The sequence below is a fragment of the Rana temporaria genome, chromosome 8 (assembly GCF_905171775.1).
Source record: "Rana temporaria chromosome 8, aRanTem1.1, whole genome shotgun sequence".
Lineage (NCBI taxonomy): Eukaryota > Metazoa > Chordata > Amphibia > Anura > Ranidae > Rana > Rana temporaria.
Window position 1 is genome coordinate 185572520 of NC_053496.1, and position 20960 is coordinate 185593479.

At 49.9% G+C, this 20960-nt stretch overlaps 1 protein-coding gene and 1 long non-coding RNA gene across 2 annotated transcripts; both read right to left on the reverse strand.

The window, feature by feature from the left end:
* Window positions 1-8680: 8680 nt before the first annotated feature.
* On the reverse strand, window positions 8681-13912 carry LOC120909608 (piggyBac transposable element-derived protein 4-like). The gene is made up of 3 exons (XM_040321362.1): window positions 13878-13912; window positions 12996-13131; window positions 8681-12135 (listed from the first exon to the last, which is right to left on the reverse strand). Exons 2-3 carry the CDS (start codon window positions 13117-13119, stop codon window positions 10370-10372), a joined length of 1890 nt encoding a protein of 629 aa, XP_040177296.1. The 5' UTR covers window positions 13120-13131; window positions 13878-13912; the 3' UTR covers window positions 8681-10369.
* Window positions 13913-14398: 486 nt separating this feature from the next.
* On the reverse strand, window positions 14399-15711 carry LOC120909676. The gene is made up of 3 exons (XR_005741336.1): window positions 15670-15711; window positions 14566-14656; window positions 14399-14438 (listed from the first exon to the last, which is right to left on the reverse strand). It is a non-coding gene; the product is annotated as an uncharacterized LOC120909676 (long non-coding RNA).
* Between the last annotated feature and the right edge of the window lie 5249 nt (window positions 15712-20960).

Genomic DNA, 20960 nt, shown 5'->3' on the forward strand with positions numbered 1-20960 from the left:
GCAACGCCTTTCTTTATGTGAGAGATGATGTAGAATCCCCCAAACTCCTGTTGCGAGGAGCGACGCCTGGGACCAATACTGAGTTGTGGAAGCGCATGGGAATCCTTGCTAATCACAGTTGTGGTTCACTCCGTTCACCAGTGCTGTTACAGGACCAGAATAGGGGAAACTAAAAATTGTCACGCATGGTGAGCAGCATGGGAGCAACATAGCGGGAGGTAAGCAGGGACTGGAGGGAGAAAGGACTGAGTGGCGGAGGTGGAGGTTGAGCAGAGCTGAGGGACTAAAGCAGGAGAAACTAACAGTTGTCGCACCGGGTGAGCATTATGGGAGAAAAATAAATATAACCGGGGGGGGGGGGGATGAATGGGGACTAAAAGGTCTCTTGCTTTTGCTAGTTTCTCCTGCTCCGGTCCCTCAGCTCTGCTGATCCTCTGCTGCTCAGTTTTCTCGCCCTTCAGGCCCCGCTATATTGCTCCCATAATGCTCACCCTCTGCAACATCTGCTAGTTTCTCCTGCTCCGGTCACTCAGCTCTGCTGATCCTCTGCTGCTCAGTTTTCTCGCCCTTCAGGCCCCGCTATATTGCTCCCATAATGCTCACCCTCTGCAACATCTGCTAGTTTCTCCTGCTCCGGTCCCTCAGCTCTGCTGATCCTCTGCTGCTCAGTTTTCTCGCCCTTCAGTCCCCGCTATATTGCTCCCATAATGCTCACCCTCTGCAACATCAGCTAGTTTCTCCTGCTGCGGTCCCTCAGCTCTGCTGAACCTCCGCCACTCAGTCCTCTCTCCCTCCAGTCTCCGCTCACCTATATTGCTCCCATAATAGACTGAGCTCCAGAGAATGAGCAGAGCTGAGGGACTACAGCAGGAGAAAAGAGCAGATGTCACACCCGGTATGCAGCACAGGAGCTATATAGCGGGAGGAGAGCGGGCCCTGGAGGGCGAGAGGACTGAGCAGCAGAGGATCAGCAGGGCTGAGGGACCAGAGTAGGTCAAACATATCACACGTGGTGCTCAGCATGGGAGCAATATAGCGGGAGGTGTGCGGGGACTGGAGGGAGAGAGGAATGAGAGGCGAAGGGACCGGAGCAGGAGAAACTAGCAGATACCGCATGTGGTGAGCAGCATAGAAGCTACTGTATATAGCAGGAGGTGAGCGGGGACCGGAGAAAGAGAAGGATCAGCAAACCAAAAGATCAGCAGAGGTGGGGGTTAGTATTAAGTGTGTGGGGGGGGGGGGATCAGCAGAGCTGGGGCACTACTGAGCAGGGGGTATTAACGATTCAGGGATTTGTTAAATGGAGGTACTAAGGGTCTGGTATGGAGTTTGGGTGGACCTGCATCCCACCTTAAAATCCTTACCAGCCCCGAATTTCAGGAAAACCCCCAAACCCGGGTTTGTGGTCCACCATTTACAGTAGACCCTCATCTAGGATAAGGGTTCGACATAGATGAAGGCAATCCCCGGCTACTGTGTTTACCAAAAGAACAAAGCGGACGAGAGCCGTATTTTGCCGGCAACGTTCCTGGGTTTGCTTTTTTTATGTTGGACTTTAACCGCTTACCCACCGGGCAACTTAAACCCCCCTCCTGCCCAGACCAACATTTTCAGCTTTCGGCGCTCTCACACTTTGAATGGCAATTACTCAGCCATGTAACACCGCACCCATATGGAATGTTGTCTCTTTTTTTTTTTTCATAAATAGAGCTTTCCTTTGGTGGTATTTAACCACTTGCTTACCGGGCACTTAAACCCCCCCTTCTGCCCAGACCATTTTTCAGCGCTGATGCACAGGGGGTTTTTGCCCTGCACTCCCACAAATTATCTAAGCTGCGCGCGATTCACGGAGCAGTAGCTCCGTAAATTGCGTGTGCGCTCTTAAAAATTGCCCTGCGTAAGGGCGCCTAATGTAAATGATCCCGTAGGGGGCGGGAATCATTTAAGTTAGGCGCACTCCCGCGCCGAGCGCATGCTCCGTCGGGAAACTTTCCCGACGTGCATTGTGGCAAATGACGTCGCAAGGACGTCATTTGCTTCAAAGTGAACGTGAATGGCGTCCAGCGCCATTCACGAATCACTTACGCAAATGACGTGAAATTCAAATTTCATGACGCGGGAACGGCGTGTATACTTTAGCATTGGCTGCCCCTACTATTAGAAGGGGCAGCCTTACGCTAAAGACGCCGTACGGAAACTCCGTAACTTGCGTACGCAGGGCCCGCGCAACATTGTGAATCGGCGTAAGTATGCAATTTGCAAACTATACACTGAGCACAATGGGAGCCTTATGCCACGCAGATTTTAGGCTGCAGTTGGCGTTACGATGTTCCTGAATCAGGAGCATTCGTAACGCCGGCGCAAGTAAGCAATTGCGCTGCGTAACCTATGGTTACACAGGCGCAATTGCTTCTTGAATCGGGGCCACTGTACTCAAATTTTGCAAAAATAAAATAAAAAATTATATATTTTGCAAACGGGTAATTTTTCTCCTTCACTGATGTACGCTGACTGATGGGCACTGACGGGCACCGATAAGGCGGCACTGAAGGTTATTGATAGGTGGCACTAATAGGTGGCACTGATGGGTGGCAAAAATGGGAACTGATGGGTGGCAAAAATGGGCACTGATCGGCTCTGGAAGGTTACACCGATAGGCAGCACTGCTAGGTGCCACTGATTGGATTGGCACCAATGGTGGGCATTGATAGGTGGAAATTGTGGGCATTTATAAGTGGCACTGTGGACACTGACAGGTGGCACTGGCAGGGGGTACAGATTGGCACACATGAGGCAGATGTGCCTCCTTCCTCTTCGGGACCGATGTCCCTTGCACCTAATCCGGTGATCGTTCACTGATGGGTGGCAATAATGGGCACTGATGGGTGGCAATAATGGGCACTGATCGGCTCTGGTAGGTTACACCGATAGGTGGCACTGATTGGATTGGCACCAATGGTGGGCAAAGATAGGTGGAAATTGTGGGCATTTTGTGGACACTGACAGGTGGCACTGGCAGGGGGTACAGATTGGCACACATGAGGCAGAAGTGCCTCCTTCCTCTTCGGGACCGATGTCCCTTGCACCTAAGCCGGTGATCGTTCACTGATGGGTGGCAATAATGGGCACTGATGGGTGGCAATAATGAGCACTGATCGGCTCTGGTAGGTTACACCGATAGGTGGCACTGATTGGATTGGCACCAATGGTGGGCATTGATAGGTGGAAATTGTGGGCATTTATAAGTGGCACTGTGGACACTGACAGGTGGCACTGGCAGGGGGGTACAGATTGGCACACATGAGGCAGAAGTGCCTCCTTCCTCTTCGGGACCGATGTCCCTTGCACCTATGCTGGTGATCGTTCAGCGTGGGGAGAAAAAAAAAAAGATTACCGAGAATTGTTTACATCACGAGATCAGCCGTCATTGGCTGGCAGATGATCACGTGGTAAGGGGCCACTCTGATCCGTGATCACACAAGTCTCAGCGACTCAGGTGATCACAGCACGCGCCCTGCAGGGGTGCGCGAGGAGCGCACGAAAGGGGGGACGTCTACTGACGTCCTCCCAGCACTTGGGGTCTGCGCTGTGGCCATCATTCGGCTATAGCGCGGACCCCTAGTGGTTAAATATTTTTTTGCGCTATAAAAAAAAAAAAAAAAAGACCAAAAATTTTTAAAAACAAAACTCATTTTTCTTTGTTTTGGTTATAACATTTTGCAAGATTAGTCATTTTTCTTCGTAAATTTTGGCCAAAACTCATACTGCTAAATTGCTTTGGTAAAAATAACCCAAATCGGTGTTTATTATTTGGTCTTTGTGAAGGGTATAGAGCAGGCATTAGCGGACCTCCAGCTGTTGCAAAACTACAAGTCCCATCATGCCTCTGGGTGTAATGCTTGTGGCGGTCAGAGTCTTTGCTACGCCTCATGGGATTTGTAGTTCTGCAACAGCTGGAGGTCCGCTAATTGCATATCCCTGGTATAGAGTCTACAAGCTATGGTGCCAATCATTGAAAATTGATCACACCCGATGTACTGACGGCCGATCTCGTTTCTTGAGACACACAAATCAGGAAAGTACAAATAACCCCCGTTTTTGGAAAGTAGACATTCCAAGGTATTTAGTAGGAGGCAAAGGGAGTTTTTTGAAGTGGTTGTTTTTTCCCCACAATTCTTTTCAAAACGAAGATTTTTTTTTTCCACCCACAAAATTGTCATTAAACAGGTCATTTCTCTCACAAGGCATATGCATAACTGCAACTACACCCCAAAACTGTTACTCCAGAGTATGGCAATACCACATGTGTGGGACTCCTATCCACATTAGGGGTGCAAAGGATCAAAAAACTCACGGATCGGATCATTTTTCGGATCGGCAAAAAAAAAAATAATCTCCCCCACTGTAATATCTACATCCCCCCCCCCCCCACCAACTATAGTACCCCCTCGGTGCAGACACCCCCCCTCCTCTCAGTACAGTGACCCCCCCCCTCCTCTCAGTACAGTGACCCCCCCTCCTCTCAGTACAGTGACATCCCCCCCCCAGCTAGTACCGACAGACGAGCGGTGTGTCCCACGAGTGCGGGCTCCTCCTCTGTGGGTGTAAACAGAGGAGGGCCGCGGCTCCGGAGCTAGGCCGAAGCCGCGGCCTTTCCTAATGTTACGGCGGCGGCTCCAGAGCTAGGCCGAAGCGGCGGCCTTTCCTAGCGTTATGGTCGCGGCTCCAGAGGTAGGCCGAAGCCGCGGCCATAACATTAGGAAAGGCTGCGGCTTCGGCCTAGCTCCGGAGCCGCCGCCGTAACATTAGGAAAGGCCGCGGCTTCGGCCTAGCTCCGGAGCCGCCGCCGTAACATTAGGAAAGGCCGCGGCTTCGGCCTAGCTCCGGAGCCGTGGCAATCCGCGGATCACAGTGTGTTCCGATCCGAAGGGGGTGACCCGTTCGGATCACGGATGAACTGTGATCCGTTGCACCCCTAATCCACATACAGGAGGCCCAACGTGCAGGGAGCACCTTTAGGCGTTCTTGGAGCATAAATCACACATTAACTTGTTGACTCTTTTCTCAACAACCTATTAGACTTTTGGAGGCCCTGGAGCACCAGGACAATGGAAACGCCCACAAAATGACCCCATTTTGGTAAGCATACACCCCGACGTATATTCTTTTAAGGCATAATGAGTCTTTTGAACGTGTTGGAAAACGTGGACGGAAAACCAATTTAATTTGTATTTATTTTTTTACACAAAGTTGTAAAATGTATAAGATATTTCCAACACATAGCATGTAAATTGCAAAAATGACACCCCAAAATACATTCCGATTAGAGGTAGACCGATGTGGGTTTTTCTCTGGCCGAGGCCCATATTTAGAAATTGGGGAGGCCGAGGCCCATATTTAGAAATTGGGGAGGCCGATGGCCGATACATGATGGCGATTTTTGTGGCTGATATTTTAGGCCGATTAAAAAAAAAACACACACCACCAGCCTCACCCACCCCACTCCTTCCTGCTTACTCCTGTCACTCTAGCACACACTTGATGTCCTCAGTACAGATGGCACTGGTTAGCACTGGCAGGTGGCACTGGTTGGTGGCACTGGTTTGGAACTGGCAGGTGGCACTGGTTTGGAACTGGCAGGTGGCACTGGTTTGGAACTGACAGGTGGCACTGCTTTGGAACTGACAGGTGGCACTATTGGCACTGGCAGGTGGCACTGACAGATGGCACTAATTGGCACTAGCAGGTGGCACTGGTTTGGAACTGACAGATGGCACTAGTATGGGACAGCTGGCACTGGCAATTGGAACTGGTTGGCACTGGTGGGTGACAGATGGCACCGGCAGGTTTCACACTAAGCCGAGTGTAACTAACTGTGTGAAACCAACAGAGAGGAGAGAGAGAGGAGCTGTCAGCTCGATGTCGGGGGGTGGGCGGGACCCAGCTAAATTACACCAGCCAATGATTGGGCTCCTTTAGAAAGGGGGTGTGGTCACATACACGTATCGGCCCGCCCAGATACCATGCCATTGGCTGGTGTAATATAGCTGCTGGGTCCTGCCCACCCCCGACATCGAGCTGACAGCTCCTCTCTCGCTCCTCTCCGTTATTTGTCAGTTTCACACTCAGCGCGGGCGCTTGATGCTGCCAGAGCCGCTGAGTGTGGAGAAGGGAGGAGGAACGGCGATCAGTGTAAAATATCGGCCTAAATTTGATAATAATCGGCCGATGCCGATCAAAAATGGCCAAATATCAGCCGATATATCAGCCAGGCCGATATATCGGTCTACCTCTAATTCCGATACTCCTCTCGAGTATCCCAACGCCACATTCGTGAGACTTTTTCACAGCCTGGCCACATACAGAGGCCCAACATCCAAGGAGCACCGTCAGGTGTTCTAGGCACATAAATTACACATCTAATTTCTTGACCACTTATTACACTTTTCAAAGCCCTGGAGCATCGGGACAATGGAAACACCCACAGAACGACCCAATTTCGGAAAGCATACACCCCAGCGTATAATCTATGAAGCATAATGAGTCTTTTTAACGTGTCATTTTTTTTCCACAGGTTTTCGGAAAACGTGGAAAGAAAACCTAATTTAATTTTTATTTATTTTTTACACAAAGTTGTAAAATATATAAGATATTTCCAACACATAGCATGTGAATTGCAAAAATGACACCCCAAAATACATTCCGATACTCCTCCTGTGTATGGTGATACCACATGTGTGGGACTTCTATCCACATACAGGAGGCCCAACGTGCAGGGAGTACCATCAGGCGTTCTAGGAGCATAAATCACACATCTCGTTTCTCGACCACCTATTACACTTTGGAAGTACCTGGAGCACCAGGACGATGGAAACACCCACAAAACGAGGTATGTACATGTAGCACTACCCCCAGAGGAGCTGCTTAAGTAGGTGTGGTTCCGTACTCGGCCTCTCAACCCCCAAAAACTAGGGTTGTCCCGATACCACTTTTTTGAGACCGAGTACAAGTACCGATACTTTTTTTCCCCCCCAAGTACTCGCCGACACCGAATACCGATACTTTTTTTTTCAATGTCATGTGACAGTGGCGTTTTTTTTTTGTTTTACTATTTTTTTCTACAGTAATTTTCTAGAGGGGGGGGGGGTAGTGGATTGTCAGTGTTATTTTTTTTATGATTTACATTTTATTTTTTACATTTATTTATTGCATTTTTTTATATATCAGCCCTGTTGGGAGGGGCTTTGGTGAGATATCAGGGGTTATTAACAGACCTCTGACATCTCCCCTTTAAGACAGGGAAAGGGACTAAGGACACAGATTCCCCAGCCCCTTTCTCTGCAGCCTCAGCTAAAATGAATAGAGAGAAGCTCCTCTCCATTCATAAACGGAAGCATCGTAAACACAGGAGGTTACGATGCTCAATTATGTCAATGGACAGAGTCAGTGATCACTGACTCTGTCCATTCGGAAAAAGGTAGGTAGCCGGGTTTAGCGGCTCCTACCTCCGCTCTCCATCCTAACAAATTGAGGGGGAGAGCGGCATGGAGGGGGGGGGGGGGGGAGACGGCACGGGGGGAGAGCGGGACTGAGTGGAACAAAACAGCATTGGGGAGAGCGGCACGGAGGGGGACAATACAGCACAGGGGGAGAACGGCACGGAGGGGGACAATACAGCACGGGGGAGAGCGGCACGGAGGGGGACAATACAGCACGGGGGAGAGCGGCACAGAGGGGGACAATACAGCACGGGGGAGAGCGGCACAGAGGGGGACAATACAGCACGGGGGAGAGCGGCACAGAGGGGGACAATACAGCACGGGGGGAGAGCGGCACAGAGGGGGACAATACAGCACGGGGGGAGAGCGGCACAGAGGGGGACAATACAGCACGGGGGAGAGCGGCACAGAGGGGGACAATACAGCACGGGGGGAGAGCGGCACAGAGGGGGACAATACAGCACGGGGGGAGAGCGGCACAGAGGGGGAGAAGACAGCACGGGGGGAGAGCGGCACGGAGGGGGAGAAGACAGCACGGGGGGAGAGCGGCACGGAGGGGGACAATACAGCACGGGGGGAGAGCGGCACGGAGGGGGACAATACAGCACGGGGGAGAGCGGCACGGAGGGGGACAATACAGCACGGGGGAGAGCGGCACGGAGGGGGACAATACAGCACGGGGGGAGAGCGGCACGGAGGGGGACAATACAGCACGGGGGGGGACAATACAGCACGGGGGAGAGCGGCATGGAGGGGGACAATACAGCACGGGGAGAGCAGCACGGGGAGAGCGGCACAGAGGGGGACAAGACAGCACAGGGGGACAAGACATCACGGGGGAGAGCGGCACGGAGAGGGACAATACAGCACGGAGGGGGAGAAGACAGCAGGGAGGGGGACAATACAGCACGGGGGAGAGCAGCACGGGGGAGAGCGGCACGGAGAGGGATAAGACAGCACGGGGGAGAAGACAGCACGGAGAAGACTTGTAACACCCCCCACCACCCCGATACCTGACTGCCCAGGTATCGGGTGAAGCATCGGAGCATTTCAGCCGAGTACAAGTACTCGGGGAAATGCTCGGTATCGGGACATCCCTACAAAGAACAGTCCCAACCCCTCTGGCACACCTAGTATGCAGTATTAGTGTAAAAACACAGCAGTAGAAAAGAAACACAAACTGTGGTAAAGCAGAAGATATGTTTACTGAGATGATGAAGGCATTCAAAAAAAGGTGTACAACGTGAACTGACGCTTTATGAAAATACCTCGGGTGAAACACCACTGGTGGTATAAAAGCAACAACAGCAGTAAACAATATAAGATGGTAATAAACAAATAACAATCAATCAAATATTAGTAACCCTTGATTTAGTTGTGGACAGGCAAAAGGAGGGCGGGGGGGGATTACTTTTTAGCCATGTCAAACCACTCCTCTCCTGTCCCTCAACTCACAGGATCAAATAAAAGGAAGTTCAGTCTCTAAGAGTGTGGTAAAAAAAAAATATTAATAGAAGGGGGGGGGGGGGGGGGGGTTAGGTTAGATGTAGTCCCTTGTTAAAAAGATGAAATCCTTTGGTCTTCAGCTAGCACTTCGGAGAATTGTAGTTGGAGAAGTTCTGAGTAGCGGAGCAAAGCAATTTGACTGGCACAGATCTTCCTGTCTTATTGGAGTAGTGATCACTGGGGTAGTTTGCTTAAAAGGTATTGAATTCTGTGGCACTACAATGATCAGCAAGGAAAAGAAGGACAATGGTGTCTGTATACAGTGTCTCTGTATCTGGGTGGCCTTGTGTCCTTGTGGCACTACAGGGATCAGCAAGGAGAATAAGGACAACGGTGTCTGTATACAGTGTCTCTGTATCTGGGTGTCCTTGTGGCACTACAGGGATCAGCAAGGAGAAGGACAATGGTGTCTGTATACAGTGTCTCTGTATCTGGGTGGCCTTGTGTCCTGTGGCAGTACAGGTATCAGCAAAGTGAATAAGAAGGACAATGGTGTCTGTATACAGTGTCTCTGTATCTGGATGGCCTTGTGTCCTGTGGCAGTACAGGTATCAGCAAAGTGAATAAGAAGGACAATGGTGTCTGTATACAGTGTCTCTGTATCTGGATGGCCTTGTGTCCTGTGGCAGTACAGGTATCAGCAAAGTGAATAAGAAGGACAATGGTGTCTGTATACAGTGTCTCTGTATCTGGATGGCCTTGTGTCCTGAGGCACTACAGGTATCAGCAAGGTGAATAAGAGCAATGATGTCTGTATACAGTGTTCATAAAGCTGGGTGGGCAGGTGCCCGCTCACCGATACTGTAATGGATGATGCCGATTTTGAAGATGGTGGCTTACAGGATCTCCTTCAGGGCCCTGGCACAAGGGATGAGATGGTCGTCCAAACCTCTATCGCACCGCGTCGTGGACCACCTGGATTGGCTGTAACCGCGATGAAGATGGGAGCAGAAACAGCGACAGTAGAGCGTATGCCCCTAGGATACACATGGGATTCTTCCTTGCACAGGCCACGACTCGGCCACAGCACATACAGACACACAGAGTCCCTGCTTGCGGATTCCGGCCGGGGTCCCAAGAGAGCGATCCAGGCCTAGCACAGCCTTTTTATGAGCTCTCCCAGAACTCTGTCCTTCTCTACCAGCCGGCTGGTAGTTGTAGTTTCAAGCAGTTCAACTAGAATGTAAAACTCGAGTCCTCGGACTACAATTCCCTGTATGCTTTTGCTTCCTAGTGGTAATCTTCTGATACTACAAGTAAGGTAGCCGACTCCTTGCTACATACAAAAGCGGAAGGGCAAAAGGCGTGGTCAGGCCAGGGTCAGTTCAGGAGCTAGTAGGGGCAGGATAATCACGTTTACCATACTAAAAATGTACAGAAGTATGGTAACGGCGGAAACATTCGCCTATGCAGAGGCCTGGCTGGGAAGGACACTGGGGACAATAATAAGAGCTGTCTCTTCTAACTCCTCCTCTGGTGCACATCCTACATTTTTTTTGACACCTTTTGCCCGATTGCCTGGGGGGGAGCTTCTCGGGAAAGTGGCGCTCGTGGAGTCTGCTTATCACATCCGATCGAAGGTTTTCTTGAGGGCCGTTTGGGTATATAAGGGCGGTGATGATCTCCTCCTGATAGCCAAGGAAGGATAAGGGTCTCACGGTGGACGCACGGTAAATGACAAACGTATTGTATATGGCCAAATTGAAGAGGTAAATTGAGACTTTTTTATACCAATGGCGGGATCTTCTCGTGGCGAGGAAGGGTTGGAGCATTTGGTCGTTGAAGTCCACTCCACCCATGAACAAATTATATTCGTGGACACACGTCGGCTTTTGGATTGGGCCGTTCCTTCTGGAGATTTCCACGCAGGTGTCGTTGTGGATCGTAGAGAGCATGTAGACCTCCCTGCTGCCCCTCCACTTCACAGCCAGAGTTTCCTCGTTCCGCAAACTCGCTGCGTCCCCTTTTCTTAGCTTCACGTTAAGAAGCTTTTGAGGGAAGCCCTTCCTGTTTTTTCTCACGGTGCCACATGCTGGAGTCTTCCTCCGGTGAAGGTTGTGGAAAAGGGGCAAACTGGTGTAAAAGTTGTCCACATAGAGGTGATAGCCTTTTTCCAGGAGTGGGTGTATGAGGTCCCAAACGACTTTCCCACTTGATCCTATGTACTCCGGGCATTCAGGGGGACGCAGCTGGGTGTCCTTCCCTTTGTACACCATGAAGGCATAGGTGTACCCCGTTGCCCGGTCGCATAATTTGTAAAGTTTCACTCCATAACGGGACCTTCTGTTGGGGGTGAATTGCTTGAAGCCCAGCTTGTCGTTAAAGTGGACGAGCGACTCAGCCACAGAGATATTTTGGTCCGGGGTAAATAACTGGGGGAATTTTTCTGAAAAATAATTTAGAAGTGGCCGAATCTTGTAGAACTTGTCATATGTTGGGTCGTTTCGGGGAGGGCACTCGGTGTTGTCGTTATAATGGAGGAACCTCATGATCATCCAATATCTGGTTCTGGACATTACCGCTGAGTAGATCGGCATGTGGTGGATGGGGTTGGTCGACCAGTATGAACGTAGGTCGTTTTTTTTGGTGAGTCCCATATTGAATGTAAGTCCCAAAAAAATCCTAAAATCCTCCACCGTTAGGTATTTCCACTCATAGGGACGGGAATAGGAGGACGTTGGGTTAGTCGCTATAAATTGTTGTGCGTACAGGTTGCACTGGAACACAATTGATGATAACAGGTCCTCTGTAAAAACTAAATTAAAGAAATCTATAGGGGCAAAATTCTGCGTGTTCACCTGGACTCCTGGCTGGGCGGTAAAAGGGGGGATGTTTGCTTCTCCTGAATCAGGGGGAAGCCACACAGGGTTCTCAAGAGTATACGGAAGGCTGGCATTAGTCCTAACCCTTCGGGGCCGAGGTACTGCGGTACCGGTGGTCATCTCCTCACCAGAACGCCTTCGTTTGGCGGGCAGACCATCTTCCTCCCCTGAGTCCGTCAGTGTCCCACTGCTTAGGTCTGGATCGTAAGTCGCATCAGAGTCCGAATCCAAATCCGAAGAGGAATACGAAGCAGAGAGCTCCCCGTTGTTCTCGTTGGCAGGACAGAGAATATTGTACGTCTCCTCAGCTGAAAATAATGTTTTAGACAGTGTTGGTGGTGATGAGCCTGCACAGATGGGCGCTAATAAGCTTGCACTGATGGGCGCTGATGAGCTTGCACTGATGGGTGCTGATAAGTCTACACTAAAGGGGTGCTGATGAGATTCCACTAATGAGGCAGAACTGATATGCAGCACTGTACCACTGATAGCACTGCTAGCACGGTGATAATGATGACACTATGGCACTGCAACACCGATGACACTACGGCATGGTGATACTATGACACTGATGGCAAGGTGGCACTGATGGGGCACCGTTTAGGCAGTGTTTGAACCAATTGTTGTAACTGTAACAAAACATATCCAACTCACGATCTCACAGAAGCTCTCCTTCCCTCTTACACGGTCTGTGCGAGAGAAGGAGAGCGGTCAATGAGAGATTAGCTCATATGTTTACATTTGAGATCACCTCTCATTGGGGCATGGCGATCACATGGTAAATGGCCGCTGTGATTGGCTATTCCCTGATGCGCGTGGGGAGCAAGTTCCCGAGAGGACACCAATTGGAGCCTGCTCGGCACTGGAAGCCCACGCTGCAGCTGCCATTCGGCTATAGCGCGCCGGGGGTGGGCGGAAAGGGGTTGAGCATTATTAAATCATGGCTCCTGCAAAACAGAATTTTTAAAAACATTTTGTTTTGGTACGTATCCCCCAGGGCAGTGCTCAGTCCCCTCAATGCCATTTGTTTGACTAGAAAATGGCCAGAACTATTTTATTTATATTCGGCTCCCATTGACTTCCCAGGTGTGTTTGGCTCATCACTCCTCAGGACCAATCAGTGAGCAGTAACAGAGCTAAGATAAGAGAAGAATATATTATGGCTCACCTGTGCTGATCTCTGTAGGAGTGTCCTCCTCTATGAATGTCCTCGTCATTCCAGCCTCCTCCGTATATTGCTGATCATCCCTCACATACGTCTCTTTTTCTTCACCCTCAACTTTCGTGTTCATCAGATCTTCACCCTAAACCAACAGAATGGCAGAAAATAACATCTGTAACATAGAAGTATTTATGATGTGAGATCACATAGAAAATATCATCTTGTAGAGTCCACACATCATCTCCACATGTCAGAGTGTTCAATCACTTTATGTTCCCGACCCTCAACTCCACCTACCTGATGATGGTGGGGGATGGTGTGACCTTCCTGTGTAGAATCCCGGGAATACAGAGGACGGGGACATCTCTCTGGTGGGTTCCTGGTATTAGGTGGCTCCATCATATCCTTGTGTCCTTCTGAAACCTCCTCCATCACTCCATACTCCTCATCCTCCTCTTTATACTCTTCTTTAACGTCAACTTTAGAATCACTCAGGTTTCCACTCTGAATATATAATAAAAATTACATAAATTATAACAATGTACAGATCCTAATGATACCATCAGTGATTGTTTCTTTGCTGGTTTGTAGATTCATCTACCTGATCAGATTTTGCATAGTCGTGATCTTCTTGTGTGGAATCCCCAGAGTACAGAGGACGGGGACATCTCTCCGGGGGGTTCCTGGTATTAGGTGGCTCCATCATATCCTTGTGTCCTTCTGAAAACTCCTCCATCACTCCATACTCCTCATCCTCCTCTTTATACTCTTCTTTACCAACAATATTATCATCCCCGAGGTTTCCACTCTGAATATATAATAAGACATTCATTATAATAAACATGTTTGTGTATAAATCATAACCACCAATAATTGTTCCTCATCTACCTGATGATGGTGGGGGATGGTGTGACCTTCCTGTGTGGAATCCCGGGAATACAGAGGACGGGGACATCTCTCTGGTGGGTTCCCATTACTGGATCCATCTGTAGGAAACACACACACTGACTGAATACATTGTTTCTATGTGTTTATCAGATGATGGGGGATCTAGGTGGAGCCTCCGTACTGCTCTCTCCTTTACAATAAAGTCTCCTCTTACCCGGTGATGTGAGGGGCGGCTGATTCTCCATCATGACGTCCTTGTAGAGATCCTTGTGTCCTTCTAAATACTCCCACTCCTCCATGGAGAAATAGACAGGGACATCCTGACACCTTATAGGAACCTGACACACACAATGATACAGTCACCATCCAGACACACCCCTTGTCTGTTACTGGATAATGTCCCAGAATTCCCAGAATCCTCCTCACCTCTCCTGTCAGCAGCTCCATCATCTTCTTGGTGACTTCTAGAATCTTCTCCATGTTGTGTCTCTCAGGTTTTAGGGAGTCACATGGAGGCACTGTGATGGTCATATGATCACCTGACTTCACAAGAGGAAATCTCTGTATTGAGGAACCAATAGGAATATCATGTTAGACTCCCAGAATCCTCCTCACCTTTCCGGTCAGGTCTGTGTTTTATTAATAGAGATAAGAGTGATGTCATATGACCTCCCAGAATCCTCCTTACCTCTCCGGTCAGCAGGTAGACGATCTCCAGGGTGAGGTTTAATATCCTCTCAATCACGTTAGTCCGGTACTCTTCCATCCTCATTGGTTTCCTGTAGACCAATAATTGATAAGAAAGAATTATCTGGACTGTACTGGTTGTACAATATTAGGATGGTGGGATAATATGAGGGTTTCTATCATGGAGGAACGGTCCCCAGTGGGATTACGCACAGTTTAGTGTTTCCAAGGTTTTCGGGGGAGCCGGGATCCTCTTACCCTTTGGTTATTATGTCTAAAAATCCCCTATCTTCCTAACATCTCTAAAATGAAGAGAATGTTCCGGCCCTGTAAGTGGGGAATGTTCTGACCCTGAAGGGGTTAATCTACATTTCCACACTATATATTCGTGTATCAGCTGGAGATAAAAGACGTCACAGTGACTATGGAGGAAGAGGATGGACATGACGGGGGGGGGTGGTGTTGCCAACCTACCAGATTGAAATTTACTGGCACGTCACCCGAAATTTACTGGCGCAGCCACGTTTTTACTGGCATTTCACAAAAGTTACTAGATTACATTTTTAGGTGCAAATTTCAGGATTTAGGCTACAAACTAGTACGCTAGGCAAATAGCAATGTGATTTAAGGTAGATATTAAGGTAAAAAAACATATTTTTGTTATTTTCGATATAATAAGGGCAAATTATTTAGTCACATCACCCCCTGCCTCCATCCCCCTCTGCAGTGTCACAATCTCTCCCCCCCCCCACCCCCCGCCTCCAATTTCCCTCTGCCTCCAATCTCCCCCAGGCCCCCTGCCTCCATCCCTGTCTGTGGTGCCACCAACAACCCCTGTCTTCATTCCCCACCCTCTGCGGTGCCACCATCCTCCTCTGCGGTGCCTCCATCCCCCTCTGTGGTGCCACTGCATCCACAATCACCCCCTGCCTCCAATCTCCATGTGCAATTCCAAGCCAAACCGATTTTGGCTATTTTTACTGGCACATTCCCGCAACAACGGACATTTACGAACGGGGGGGGGGGGGAAAGTGCCCGTTTTTACGAACTGTCCGTAAAAATACAGACGGTTGGCAACACTAAATAGACAATAAGATCTTATTACCTCCTCGATTGCAACTTCCAGCAACGTCTCCTCTCTACTTCCTCCCGACTCACCTCTCACCCGGAACTTCCTGTCTTTTCCTGACATCACTTCCTGTCTGTATCTGACATCACTTCCTGTCTTCCATAGATACTTCCTGTCTGGGTAATAGTGAGATCACCATCTTGTGGAGCTCAGAGGAACTTCAGCCCAGAGAAACGTCTCGTAGTATGAACACGGCCTTGTGCTGTGTGTGTATGTACTGTATATCCTTATAGATGGGGTCATCTCCGATCCCACCAAGGGAGTTTTGCAGCAAAACTGATTATGGGTTTAGTAATAATTAACCTTTGTTTTTTTTTTACTATGTTGCACTGCGTAGAAGTTTTCTTCATAAAACTTGTCTATCTTGATTAAAACCTTCTGATGTGGTCTTGCAAGCCGTTCAATAAAAGAAGACTCGGGTAGTGGTTGAATAAATTACGTGGGTCACCTCCTCACAGTCCTCATCAGATGTACCCAACAGCAAACAGTCCACCTCTAGTGTACAGTAGCAGGGCAGCCAGGCAGATCAGGGAGGAGGCCCCAATAGGGTTGCCACCTTTTCTTCAAGCCAAACCCAAACACTTTAGTGGCACAGGGCACGTTTTTTTTTTTTGTAGTATACACAATAGGATAATAAAAGACCTGAGGCACCTTTGGGTGCATCCCTTCCTCTCCTCTGTACACCTGGTTAGTTCCTCCTCTTCACCTGGCTGGATTCCCTCCTCTCCTCTGTCCACCTGGCTGCATCCCCTCCTCTCCTCTGTCCACCTGACTCTGTCCTCCCCTCCACCTGGCTGCATCCCCTCCTTTGTCCACCTGGCTCCATCCTCCCCTCCACCTGGCTGCATACCTTCCTCTCCTCTGTCTACCTGCCTTAATCCTCCCCTCCACCTGGTTGCATCTCCTCTGTTCACCTGGTTAGTTACTCCCCTTCACCTGGCTGGATCCCCTCCTCTCCTCTGTCCACCTGGCGGCATCCCCTCCTCTCCTCTGTCCACCTGGCTGCATCCCCTCCTCTGTCCACCTGGCTGCATCCCCTCCTCTGTCCACCTGGCTCCATCCTCCCCTCTCCACCTGGCTGCATCCCTTCCTCTCCTCTGTCCACATGCCTCCTTCCTCCCCTCCAACTGGCTGCATCCCCTTCTCTGTCCACCTGGCTCTGTCCTCCCCTCCACCTGGCTGCATCTCCTCTGTTTACCTGACTCTGACCTCCCCTCCACCTGGCTGCATCTCCTCCTCTCCTCTGTCCACCTGACAATGTTCTCCCCTCCACCTGGCTGCATCCCCTCCTCTCCTCTGTCCACCTGACAAGTCCTCCCCTCCACCTGGCTGCATATCCTCCTCTGACCACCTGGCTAAATCTCCTCCTCTTTCCACCTAGTTTTGTCCTCCCCTCCACCTATCTGCATCCTCTCCTCTATCCAACTGGCTCCCTCCTCCCCTCCACCTGGCTGCATAACCCTCATCTCCTCTGTCTATCTGACTCCCTCCTCCCCTCCACTTGGCTGCATCCTCATCTCTTCTGTCCAACTTGTTCCGTCGTCCCCTTCTCCTTGCTGCATCCTCTCCTCTATTCACCTGGTTCCTCCCTCCCCTCCACCTGGCTGCATCCCCTCCTCTCCTCTATTCACCTGGTTCCGCCCTCCCCTCCACCTGGCTGAATCCCTTCCTCTCCTCTATTCACCTGGTTCCGCCCTCCCCTCCACCTGGCTGCATCCCCTACTCTATTCACCTGGTTCCGCCCTCCCCTCCACCTGGCTGCATCCCCTACTCTCCTCTGTCCACCTTTACATCGCTGTGCCCCCTTTAAACATCATCATGCATCCTTTCCTGAACAGTCCTACCAAGATAAAGGCACACAGCTTCTGGGGGTTCTCTCTTGGTTCTCCCGCCGCCATTATTATCGTCACAGCGGGGGCGGGAGGAACTGCATATCGGGATGGAGGGCGGGAGCTGCCCAACTTACTACAATAACAGCTTGTTTATTTGAAAGACTCCCGCCCTCTGTCCCGATATTCAGCACCTCCTGCCCCCCTCCGCCCGCTGTGAGGACAATAGCGGCAGCCGGTCGGGAGAAAGAAGTGATAGAACACCCAGGATGGTCAGTGACCCCGGCCGCGGTCCGGACAGGACTGTTGCTCAGTCCAGGTTCGGACCGCGGTCCGCCATTTCGGAATACAGGAAAAGAAATGAACATTGAGGCAGAGAAATCTGGAGGCAGACTTTTATTAATCAATGTAGAAAGAATATCATGATTTTATAAATATAAACATTTGATCATTTGTTTGATCCCCAAAAATATGTATCAATATATTTGCATTTATATCCGGGAAATATCAAATGACACGTGAAAAGGTCATATTTTACAGTTTCAAGCAGATCAGGGGAGATCAGACTACACTGCTAGAGGGACCCAACCGGCAGTGACACCCCCTCCTTCTCTCTCCTAGAGGGACCCAACCAGCAGTGACACCCCCTCCTTCTCTCTCCTAGAGGAACCCAACCAGCAGTGACACCCCCTCCTTCTCTCTCCTAGAGGGACCCAACCAGCAGTAACACCCCCTCCTTCTCTCTCCTAGAGGGACCCAACCGGCAGTGACACCCCCTCCTTCTCTCTCCTAGAGGGACCCAACCAGCAGTGACACCCCCTCCTTCTCTCTCCTAGAGGGACCCAACCAGCAGGGACACCCCCTCCTTCTCTCTCCTAGAGGAACCCAACCAGCAGTGACACCCCCTCCTTCTCTCTCCTAGAGGGACCCAACCAGCAGTGACACCCCCTCCTTCTCTCTCCTAGAGGGACCCAACCAGCAGTGACACCCCCTCCTTCTCTCTCCTAGAGGAACCCAACCAGCAGTGACACCCCCTCCTTCTCTCTCCTAGAGGGACCCAACCAGCAGTGACACCCCCTCCTTCTCTCTCCTAGAGGGACCCAACCAGCAGTGACACCCCTCCTTCTCTCTCCTAGAGGAACCCAACCAGCAGTGACACCCCCTCCTTCTCTCTCCTAGAGGGACCCAACCAGCAGGGACACCCCCTCCTTCTCTCTCCTAGAGGAACCCAACCAGCAGTGACACCCCCTCCTTCTCTCTCCTAGAGGGACCCAACCAGCAGTGACACCCCCTCCTTCTCTCTCCTAGAGGGACCCAACCAGCAGTGACACCCCCTCCTTCTCTCTCCTAGAGGAACCCAACCAGCAGTGACACCCCCTCCTTCTCTCTCCTAGAGGGACCCAACCAGCAGTGACACCCCCTCCTTCTCTCTCCTAGAGGGACCCAACCAGCAGTGACACCCCCTCCTTCTCTCTCCTAGCAGAATAAGCCAGACAGAACTTTGAAGTCTTTAGTGATCTCTGATTTCCTTCCATGATAAAGATCAGAGAAGCGCTCAGCCACGTTTTTTCTGAGGTGTATAAAGCCGGCTACTTGGTGCAAATTCCCTTATCGGCTACATATAAAATGGCACAGCATCAAAAAAATGCAACGCGTTTCGGCATACACTGCCTCCCTCATAGTATAGACGCTATAAGGAAGGCTGTGTACGCCGAAACGCATTGCATTTTTGATGCAGTGTCATCACAGGCACCAGCTGGGGCTCAGACAACATCTCAGAGATCGGACTCTCTAATACCTACACCCAAAGATCTAAGTCCACCACCCAGAGATCTGAGTCTCTGATACCACCACCCAGACATCAAAGACTCTGGTACCACCACCTAGTGATATGAGTCTCCAAAATCACCACCAGAGAGCCGAGTCTCTGATACCACCAGCCAGAGATCTGAGTCTCTGATACCACCACCTAGAGACATGAGTATCTGATACCACCACCCACCAGAGACCCGAGTCTCTGATACCACCACCCACCAGAGACCCGAGTCTCTGATACCACCACCTAGAGATCTGAGTCTCTGATACCACCACCTAGAGATCTGGGTCACTAAAACAAGAGTCTATAATACCACCACCCACCAGAGACCCAAGTCTTTGATACCACCACCTAGAGATCTGAGTCTGTGATACCTCCACCCAGAGACCTGAGTCCCTGATACCACCACCCACCAGAGACCTGAGTCTTTAATACCACCACGAGACATGAGTCTGATACCACCACCACCTAGAGATCTGGGTCTCTTAATCTACCACGAGAGACGTGAGAATCTGATACCACCACCCAGAGATCTGAGTCTCTAATACCTACACCCATAGACTTGAGTCTCTAATACTTACACCCAGAGATCTGAGTCTCTAAATCTACCACGAGAGACATGAGAATCTGATACCACCACCCAGAGATCTGAGTCTCTAATACCACCACCCAGAGATCTGAGTCTCTAATACCACCACCCAGAGATCTGAGTCTCTAATACCTACACCCAGAGATCTGAGTCTCTAATACCACCACCCAGAGACTTGAGTCTCTAATACCTACGCCAAGAGATCTAAGTCTCTAATACCTACACCCAGAGATCTGAGTCTCTAATACTTACACCCAGAGATCTGAGTCTCTAATACCTACACTCAAAGATCTGAGTCTCTGATACCATCACCCAGAGATCTAAGTCTCTGATACCTACACCCACCTCCCCTCTGCTGGATTCACCGGCAGGATCTGAGTTGTCACAGATGTCGGAAAAGGCGAGTGACACAGATACACCCGCATTATACATTTACTGATGACTACGGCAAAGACCAAAGCAGACCTGGAACTCTATGTAGGATGCATAGTAAGATAAGAGGTCTAAACACGAATTTGTGCCGAAAAGCATAGAAAACGGCTGGCACAACAATTGATACAAATAAGATAGAACCCTAAAACCTTCCAGTTACCCACCTGTTGTATTAAATATATATAATATAAATATTTACAGTACATATAGTGTGATGGCGGAGCGTAGCTTCCGCACCCCTGATGACGTCAGATGTGACGAAACACGCAGGGGGGAGCTTTTGGCTCATGACGTCACCATGCATTACATTACTTTAGTGTTCTTTTCTGACTCGCTTTTTACCATGGGACAATAAACATCACTTCCATTTCTCCTTGGACCCGTTCGTTTTTATCGAGTGTGCGTTAGCACTGGATTCATTTTACGTATTGTCATTTATAATAATTATTTTTCTTTCTAGCACGACACTTTAGGTTTATATCCTATGCGTAGTAAGATAACGATAAAATCGTTTTTTTTAATTAATTCTCTTTATAGAGAGTTTGGATGCTTTGTTGGCTTTATTGCAAATGTCCTCCATAGCCAGGGAACCACCTATGGA

Bases quoted from the DNA above. Each gene is read 5' to 3' on its own strand.
- LOC120909608 (XM_040321362.1), bottom strand. From the start codon at position 13,119: ATGAACACGAAAGTTGAGGGTGAAGAAAAAGAGACGTATGTGAGGGAT. The intron at 12,136-12,995 runs GTGAGCCATAAT...CATTATTTTCAG, and splicing joins TCCTACAGAGATCAGCACAG to CTGAGGAGACGTACAATATT.